Source organism: Episyrphus balteatus, chromosome 2, assembly GCF_945859705.1.
Source record: "Episyrphus balteatus chromosome 2, idEpiBalt1.1, whole genome shotgun sequence".
Lineage (NCBI taxonomy): Eukaryota > Metazoa > Arthropoda > Insecta > Diptera > Syrphidae > Episyrphus > Episyrphus balteatus.
In genome coordinates, this window is record NC_079135.1 from 33854634 (window position 1) to 33864329 (window position 9696).

The window sequence follows — 9696 nt, forward strand, 5'->3', positions numbered from 1 at the left end:
TAATAAAGTGGTTCGTATAGCTTCGATTAAAAGAAAAATTGTCTGCTTAAAACAATGATCAAATACAGTTTTAATGCCATAAAACATCATTTTAGGTGGATGTCTAACCATTAACATACGAAAATTAATTTTGTCTTATTTTTTCATCAAGCAGCTTCTCTGACGTTTTTCGACTATAGAAGGGGTGGCGAAACTTGGCCCACCAATTTTTTTTAGCTAAGTACCTACCTAGATTGATTCCAACTCTTTTCTTGTTTCGGTCAATTATTGAGTTCAGCTGCATTTCAATTCCTTCAATTTCCGAATGAACAAATTTTGACATTTTAAGTTTCTTAAAGGAGGGCTTTTGGGGGGCTTTTAACCTGGCTAAAATTCAGAGCCAATTCCAATCATACAATTACCTACAATTTCAATCTTTCTTTATAACTATATTTAAAACATTAAAACCCAAGATAAGATATAATTATAATTTACAATGTAAACACTTAACTGCGAACGTTTGTATGCTGTACACATGTATAGATAAAAATGTTTCAAGATATAATTTTTTAATAATAAAATCATTACTGTTTTACAATGTCATAAAATATAAAGTCTTAATAACAGTATGTCTGGTTGACTCTAATCTTTACAGTTTGATGATTTCAAAATTGAAAGGTTGTATCATATTTTGTTGATATTTTAATAAAATGTAATATTCACCTAAAAGATTTAAGATTTCATTTTCGCAATCTAGGTGTTCACATATTTGTCTAAAAATAAGTTAAAAGCATAATAGGATACATTTAAATCAGTTATCAAATTAATTATATTTGCAACACTGTTTAAGTATTATCTCTCAATGTGCATATATGATATTTTTGACATTGTTCGAAATGTGTTACATGCAAAAGTTTAACATTGATGTTATTAATGTTTGCAAAGCACAAATGAATCACAGCAATTACTTTTGTTCTTTGCGGCAGTAAATTAATTTATTTAATTTTTATACAATTTATTATTTATATTTAATCACAATTAGGTGAAATAAACAAGTTTTGTTTTTTCTTTAATTTGAAGCTTGTTCAGTTGGTAAAATTGCCTTTGTGGTCGGGTGTTCTTCAGAGCAAAACAAATAGATCACAGCTTGATTGTATGCTTTTTTCCTTTTTTTTTTTATTCCAATTTCGTTTTATTTTAAATTTTTTTATCAAACACGTCTTGTGTACGTACTTTGTAGAGTCATAATACTTTTATTTTTATTACCTATCTTGTTGGTAATTTTTATAGCTTCAAAAAATTAAAACAGCTATGCTAAGATTTCTGTCATAAGAGCGTGATCATTATGTTTTTTTTGGTTTTAATTGTAAAGTGTTCGGTGCTGTCGAGATGAAAGGATTTTTGATATTTTTATTTAATATTATTGGATTGTTTTTTTTGGTAAACTGTCAAGGTACGAAATTAAAAAAAAAAAGTATAAAGTAAGATTGAAGGTGAATAAAGTGTGTTTATTCGATGAAACGATTAATACCAACTGAAAAAGAAAATATTTTACTTTTTTGCAAACGTTTACAAATTAATCACATGTGCGAAAAATTGGTCCTAAACGACAAACGAGTGAGCAATTAAAAGTTCAATTGATTTCTAATGTTAATACTCTGTCACTGTACCTAAAATTCGTAGACATATTTCTCACAATAAAAATAACAATAATAGAAGTTTCTTGTGACTATCGTAAAAGGTTTAAAAGTGATTTAAGAAAAAGTAATTTAAAGTAGAGTCTCTGAGAAAATTATCTCCAATAATAATTTTTTTCTTTCTAACACCAACAAACTTTATCTCAAATGGGATCAAAATTATGTACCTCTGACGGTCTTGGGGGCTTCACTCAAAGTACGGAATTAACACCTAAGAAAAATACTCGAAATACTGTGTTCTATTTTAAAACCAATTTTTTGGTAAAATGTGTACATATAGTTACTGCAGTACTTTTTTTTGCTAAGCGCAACTATATGAAAAACTGTATGAGAGTAAAAAATGCTCTAAGTATCACGAAAAAAGAAATTTTTAGTTTCCAAAAAAAAAAAAAAATAAAAATAACAAATTATTAGATTATTAATTTTATCAACATTTTTTACAAAGCTATTTTCTGGCTTTAAGTCAGCAATCCAACCAAAAACTATATTTCTTTCTTTAAATCAGCAATACTATTGCATATAAATGTAGTTAACTCGAAGCCGAAATAAAAATCTTTTTACGAGGAAGTTGATTCCTTTGAAGATTTTTTTTAGGAAATATACTGCTAGTTAATAAGAGCATTTTAAGGTTACGTGGACAAATTAAACTAGGTATTTATATCTTACTCTAAAATTCAAAATTTTTGTCGTGTTCTAATTTCTCAAAACTCTTAATCCAGTTAACTTGCGGATGTAGTGTAAGACTTTTTTCAGTGCATATCTTAAGTTTTCGATTCCGAGAGTCAACATTTTTAAAATTCAATAAATGTCAAAATATTCAGGTTTTTGTTGATTTTAGAGATAGATTTTTTTTTAAACAAAAAACGATGTTTCATTGCTCACGTTGCAAGTACACTGATTCATGATTTTCAATGAAACGTTGAAGCTAGTAGCTAGAGACTCTAACATTTACTTTATGTTTCCAAAGTGGTTTTGCCTCATTACATTTTTACTTGCTCTATAGGGCAAGTATTGGTTTCGTGTAGAAAAAAAAATTTGAGGTTTTAATCAAAACCAACATTACGATGATGGAGAAGATCAAAAAAGTGGTTTTCGTCATGCCGCGGCATGACGAAAACCACTTTTTTGATCTTCTCCACGGCATGCCGTCCGTCGGTCTGTGCGTCTGTGCGTCCATCTGTACATCGAGCTAGGGCCTAAACGGATGGATGGATTTGCTTGAAACTTGGTAGAGATGATTTTTACGTTATTCCCTAGACCCGTTTTTTTTATTTTTTTAATATCTCCTTTTTAACGCATAGCTCCCATATAACGTTTTCGAGGTTTTGCAATTTTCTCGAAAACGGCTCTAACGATTTTCATAAAATTTGGTATACGTAATTAACTTATTGATTTTAACAAAATTGCGTTTTTAGTTTTTCTCAAAAAATGCGGAGAACGGAAATATGGCTTTGCCGTTTTTCAAAAATTGACATATTTTTTAAGTTCATATATTCCATCAAAGCATAATTCAATTTTATTTAAAATTAAGAGAGATTATTAAGTAAGAAATGGAAAAAAAGAAAAAAAATATTTTTAAAAACATTTTTGAAAAAAAAAAATTAATTTAATTTTTGAAGTTTCGAATTTTTTTTTTTTTTATTTTTTTTTTTCTCGACACTAAACAAAATCTTAAATTTCCAATAGATATTTAAGATAAAGATACTGTGAACTACAAGAGCAAGTACGTGCGACCCCAGTCGTGCATTTTATTTTTTTTGTAAAACCGATATTTAGATATCTTGTAATTTGATATAGGTACCTAATAAACTTGTAAGAGCGAAGAAAATTAAAAAAGCAAAATTAGATTAGTATTTAAGATTTAAACTTAATCGGTCACTGTGGCGTATGTGTAACATTTTTTTAACACATTTTTGTTGGCTTCTCAGACAATTTTTTTTTGCTAAGCAGTAAACAGTTGACTTATTTGGACTATTTTTTAAACATTTAAACTATGTTAAAAGTGGTCAGTTAAAATTTTTCATATGATGGGCTGGAACTTGAGGATTTTTTTCAGGGATAAGGCCAGATTAATAGATATAATACATCGTATCAAAAATCTTTTTATAGTAGGTATTGAAGAACGGTCAATATGGTTGAAAATGATCATTGTAAATTTCTAATTTAGGCTACTGAGTACTTGGCCGTATTTAAGAGATGGCAGCCGAAATTTGTACAAAAACATATTTTTTTTTAAAATAGGGTAGGTAATAATAATAATAATATGAATAGGGTCACCATATTTGCAGGTCTATTCCTTAAATTATTTTATTAATTTTATTTTCATCGTTTAGGAAATTATTCGACATTTGAAACATTTCCTTGTTTTACCAAACTACAAAGATAGGTATAACGAATCTAGCATGTAGCAATGTGTCCTTTAAAATAGGGTTCCCACATAAATGATTCCATTTTAAAACTGGAAATCCTATTTTTATCTTTTTTAGTAAAGAACTCAGCACTACCTGCAAAATTTAAACAATTTCTTTTTTATAGTTTATTATAAGTTATGACGTGTTTTATTGAATTACATAATTCAATTGTTCGTTTAAGCTGATTGTAGAATTGACATCAATTTAAAAAAAATCAATTTCTGCAACCACCCACACAATCACAGCAAAATATGTTGCAAGAACCACGTCCACAACATGTTCCTCCCTGTGATTGAGGTCCACCATTACGGCAACGGCCTTCATTGTATGGACTACCACAACATTCAGCTTTAACAACAGCTGTAATATTAGCAAGAACATAAATTATAACAAACAAATATAATACAAATTTCATTATGACATTATGACAATACAATTTGTAGCTAAAACTACAATTGAATCAAGATTTTAGTACTACAAATAAAAATATACTTGCTCGTTGAAAAAGTTATAATTGCTATGAGTTGCGTTCCGGGCATCAATTTGGTTTTTATACCTTATCAGTTTTTATAATAATCAGAAATAAATTGTTTTATTAACATAATTGAATTTTATTTGCAAAATTATTAGATTTCTTAGAAATCCTATGGTTGCATGGCTGTAGTTCTTAAACGGGTTTCCTGGTTTTAATATGAAATATTTCATATTTATGTGCGCAGAACAAAATAAACTAACGATGAACGGAATACATTAATGTATTTATTGAAATGCTGAAACCTAATTGCTTGCATTTTTATTGGAACATTAACTTGTATTATATGGATCTAATCTAACGTATTTTGGCATTGAAAAAATCAGTCTGTCTGTGAATTGTCTGCAAATATGGTGACAGTAAAATAATTAACAAAACTTAACTTTCTGTCGCCACGTTGAGAAGATTTTATCACAAAATCAGAAAATATTAGATTATTTGTTTTAATTTATTTTTTGTTTGTTACTTTAAGGTTTTCCAGACCCTAATGCCAGCAGGCTAAAGCAAGCCTCATTGCCAATTCGACTTGCAATGAAAAAAACTTCATTTTGGATAAATGACGCTCAACAAGCCCTACAAGACAAAATCCAGAGATCTCTAAATGAAGGAAAAGCGAAAAATGTAATATTATTCCTTGGAGATGGCTTGTCCATTGAAACTATAGCAGCTGGACGAATTTTAAAAGGCCAGTTGGAAGATAAACTTGGCGAACGAAGCAAACTGACTTTCGAAAATTTCCCAGCTCTTGGACTTTCGAAGGTTTGGGTCTAAGAATGAATTTTTTTCTCGAAAATGAATGTTTTTTTTTTTTAATTTCTAGACTTATTGCGTTGATAAACAAGTTGCGGATTCTGCATGCACTTCGACAGCTTACCTTGGTGGTGTTAAAGGCAATTATGGTACAATTGGAGTTAATGGTAATGTATCATTAAACGATTGTGCAAGTGCTAAGAATCCAATCAATCATGTTGAATCAATTGCAAGTTGGGCGCAAAAAGCAAATAAGTCTTCTGGTCTTGTAACTAATACACCTGTCACTCATGCAAGTCCAGCCGGTGTATATTCGCACCTTGCAAATCGGGAATTTGAGAGTGATAATAAAGTTAAACTTGAAGGTCATGATCCTGCCAAATGCCTAGATGCAGCTTTGCAATTAGTTTATAACGATGCTGGCAAGAAGTTAAATGTTGTTTTGGGAGGAGGAACTAAACGCTTTTTGCCTAATGGCACATTGGATTTCTATGGAAATTCCGGAGAACGGTTAGATGGACGAAATCTTATCAGAGAATGGCGCCATTCGAAAACAGGAGTTGCAAAATCAGTGTTTAATCTGCAACAATTGCTGGCAATTGATTTCAATAATACTGATTATTTAATGGGACTCTTTGCTTCCGAAGAAATGAAATTCAAAACTGATGCTGATACTATTAAAGAACCTTCCCTTGAACGAATGACAGAAGCAGCTATAAAAATCTTGCAGAAGAATGATAATGGGTTCTTTCTTTTTGTTGAAGGTGGCCATATTGATACAGCTCATCATGAAAATATGGCACAAAAAGCACTCATTGAGACTCTAGAATTTTCAAAGGCAATTCAAAAAGCTTTGGATATGACTAACTCGGAAGAAACATTGATTGTTGTTACCGCAGATCATAGTCACACTATGACTTTCAGTGGATATTCGGATATTGGGAATAATATTTTGGGACTGAATACAGAAAGGAGTGATATTGACAAATTGCCATACACAACTCTCAGTTATGCCAATGGACCAAGTTATTATAAGCATTTTAATTGGACTGGAGATCGTTTGGATTTAAGTAATGTGAATGTTTGTAAGTTTTTAATTTTATTATAGAAAGTTCGAAAAAATAAACACGTTATATTTTGCAGTGGATAAAGAATTCCAGTATGTAAGTACATTTCCTTTAAAAATTGAAAGTCATGGTGGGGAAGATGTTGCAGTCTATGCTAATGGTAGGTTTATCAGTTAATAAGAATTTCAGCAGTCTACTAATTTTTATTGAACTTTGTTTTACAGGACCCTGGTCACATTTGTTTACAGGATCCTTAGAACAAAACCTTATACCTCACATGATGGCTTATGCGTCATGCATTGGAGATGGTTTAACAATGTGCCAGAAGCAGAAAACAAAGAGTTCAGGAACAGTTCTTCAAGTTTCAGTTATTCTCATCATGTTAAGCTTTGTGATAACTTTATTTAAAAATCAATAATACAAAATCTATGTATGTTTTAATACTTTGTAAAATAAATTAAAAAAATAAATAAATAAATTCCAAAATTTTGCATAATTTCAGAAAAGTGTATTATAAAGATTGATTAAATTATATTCAAAGAAATTCATGTACAAACTTAACTTTAAAAATACCCATTGCTCAAAAGCCTATAGAGAGGAAGGTTTATAAAAAGCAATAATAACATAATATTTGTTCAGGATTTGCTTATGTATGATTTATGGTTGAACGGTTTTCTTAATAGAAATTTTATTTTGGAGCTAATAATTGATTTAATCATTTAATCGTCACTATTAGATTTAGCATTCAGCTAATAAAACCTACACTTTTGTTTCCTCCGGAACAAACACGACTTAACAATTATTTGATTGAGCAATTATTATTATTAACAATTTGTTTGGCACTATTCATCGTTAAATTGTTGTTGAATTGTTGTTAATCAATGTGCTGTACAGTGGTTTCATAGGGTTAAAATTTTCTAATTGAAGCGTTGAGAATGAAAAGGGATTGAGTTACATTTTTGAATTTTTTTTTTCAAACGGATAAAGGTGGTAAATGTCTTAAATTTCAGCGCTATTGCCTTTCATTTCTTCTTGTTCTTTCTCTCTAATTTTCAAACAACAAGTTATAAACCAATAACTTTAAACGCCAATTTCTCACAATTCGCAATTTCTCACCTAACCCCTTCTCATTATCAGCGCTTCAATTAGCACACATGAGTGCTTTCATTTATTTTTTTTAACTAAACCCAAATAAGAGTGAGATGTGAATCATTTTATGACTGGGTATATAGTTTTATTGTTTCTCAAAAAAAAAAACAAAAACTTACGTTCCAAATTGATTTTGATTTTTCCAAATAAACTTTAACATTCTTAGCTTTTTGTCTAAATAGCAAAAATTAACATTTTTTTAAGATTTTACCTGGTGTAGGTTTTCTCAAGTATTCTTGTTTCGTTCATAAAAATAAAATAAGCATTATTTTTCTGAAAAATCAAGGGCAAAGAACATAGAACAGCCTTTAAAAATTAACAAACACAATTTCAAGAACATTCGTTTAAAGTTTTGGGAACCATTAAAACTAAGTAGAGAGGCCTTAACAAATACGCTTATCCAAACAATTTACCGTTACATTCAAAATGTTTTTTTTTTAATGAAACCCCCAAAGAAGTGTATACTTCTACATTTCTTTGGGGGTTTCATTATTTATGTACCTATGTACAAATTGTATATTTAAAATATGAAAAAAAAAATCATTTTTTTTTTCAAAATTACAAGAGGATATAATATTAGGGGTTACATTTTGATTTGAATGTATAAATGATTTTTTGTCTTCGGGAAGGTACAATTTTGTCAAAAATCAAAGTTTTGATTATTTAATCGATCATTCCCTGTAAATGACAGACATCCTTTTGTGGAGGTCTACTACGGAAAGGTCTACTCAAAAAAAAAAAAAACATCTCAATCGGATAAAATCTCCAGAAAATTGTTTACCCCTTGGATAAAATCTCCATGGGGAAAGGCACCCAATGGACAAATTTTCCAACAAATATTTTTTTCTCCCACTTTCTCCAAATCACCAAAAATCTCCAATGATAAAAAACCACTTAAATTCAAAGTAAAATCAGAACAAAACAGACAATTTTAAAATCAAAATGGTTCTTCTTTAAAAACGCAACATAAACAAAAATATTCAATGTAAACAACCGTGATTTGAACCTTCATTATTTTACCTACTATTCGTGTGCCTTAACCACAAAATTAGGTCCGTCAAGATAGCACCCACACCCCCAAATTTCCAAAATCTGAGTATGCAATAATTTGTTGCTAATTTGTTGCTAATTAGTTGCTCTAATCCCGAATTTGTTGCTCCACCCCTTCCCCCTCAAAATTGATGAAAAAGGTGTGGGTGCTATCTTGACGTCAAGATAGCACCCACACCTTTTCCATCAATTTTGAGGGGGAAGGGGTGGAGCAACAAATTCGGGATTAGAGCAACTAATTAGCAACAAATTAGCAACAAATTATTGCATACTCAGATTTTGGAAATTTGGGGGTGTGGGTGCTATCTTGACGGACCTCACAAAATTGAACTAAGCATAATGTGTGAGGTTAGTTGTAGCAGCTTACAATTAAATATGAGTGAAAATAGGTCTTTCCAAAATGAACCTGCGCATCTGAAATTTTGGGATTTTCTTTCGGAGTTTTTTTTTTTGTTTGAGATTTTTTCCCGGAGATTTTGAATACACCCAGGTTTGTCTTGGGGATTTCGGCTTTGGGGGGTTGGTGATGAATGACCAAAACACGTAATCCCAAAAAGAAAATCCCCAAAGCCGAAATCCCCAAGACAAACCTGGGTAAACACAAAATCTCCAGGAAAAAATCTAAAAAAAAAAATCTCCGAGAGAAAATCCCAAAACTTCAGATGCGCATTGTGCATTTATTCTACGTATTTATTTAATAAAAAGCCTCTACACAAAAAAATTTACAAAAAAAAATCATTTTTTCGGACTTACAAGTGGATGACATGAGTCAATAATATACCTACTAAATAATCACTCTTTAATTTTTCTTTATCTAATTACGGGACACCCTGTCTAATGAAAAAAAGTTACTCCAAAAGACTTTAAGAATGTCAAAAGAATAATATTAATTTAAAAATAAACTTTATTCCCAATGAAATAAGCCCTAACTAAGATTTAACTTAATATTGAAATGAAAATTTATCAGCATCACGCGACAAGTTTTTTTTTCTTTTATGAATTGCTTACACCTGCCTATACCTAACCTATCGATTAAATGTAGATCATTTGTAAAAAATAAC

General features: G+C 30.1%; 1 protein-coding gene across 1 annotated transcript; it reads left to right on the forward strand.

Moving 5' to 3' along the window:
* The first annotated feature begins 1579 nt into the window (after positions 1-1579).
* LOC129912100 (membrane-bound alkaline phosphatase-like) lies at positions 1580-6954 on the forward strand. Its single transcript, XM_055990210.1, has 5 exons — positions 1580-1743; positions 5092-5378; positions 5440-6454; positions 6513-6596; positions 6661-6954. Exons 2-5 carry the CDS (start codon positions 5151-5153, stop codon positions 6852-6854), a joined length of 1521 nt encoding a protein of 506 aa, XP_055846185.1. The 5' UTR covers positions 1580-1743; positions 5092-5150; the 3' UTR covers positions 6855-6954.
* The last annotated feature ends 2742 nt before the right edge of the window (positions 6955-9696 follow it).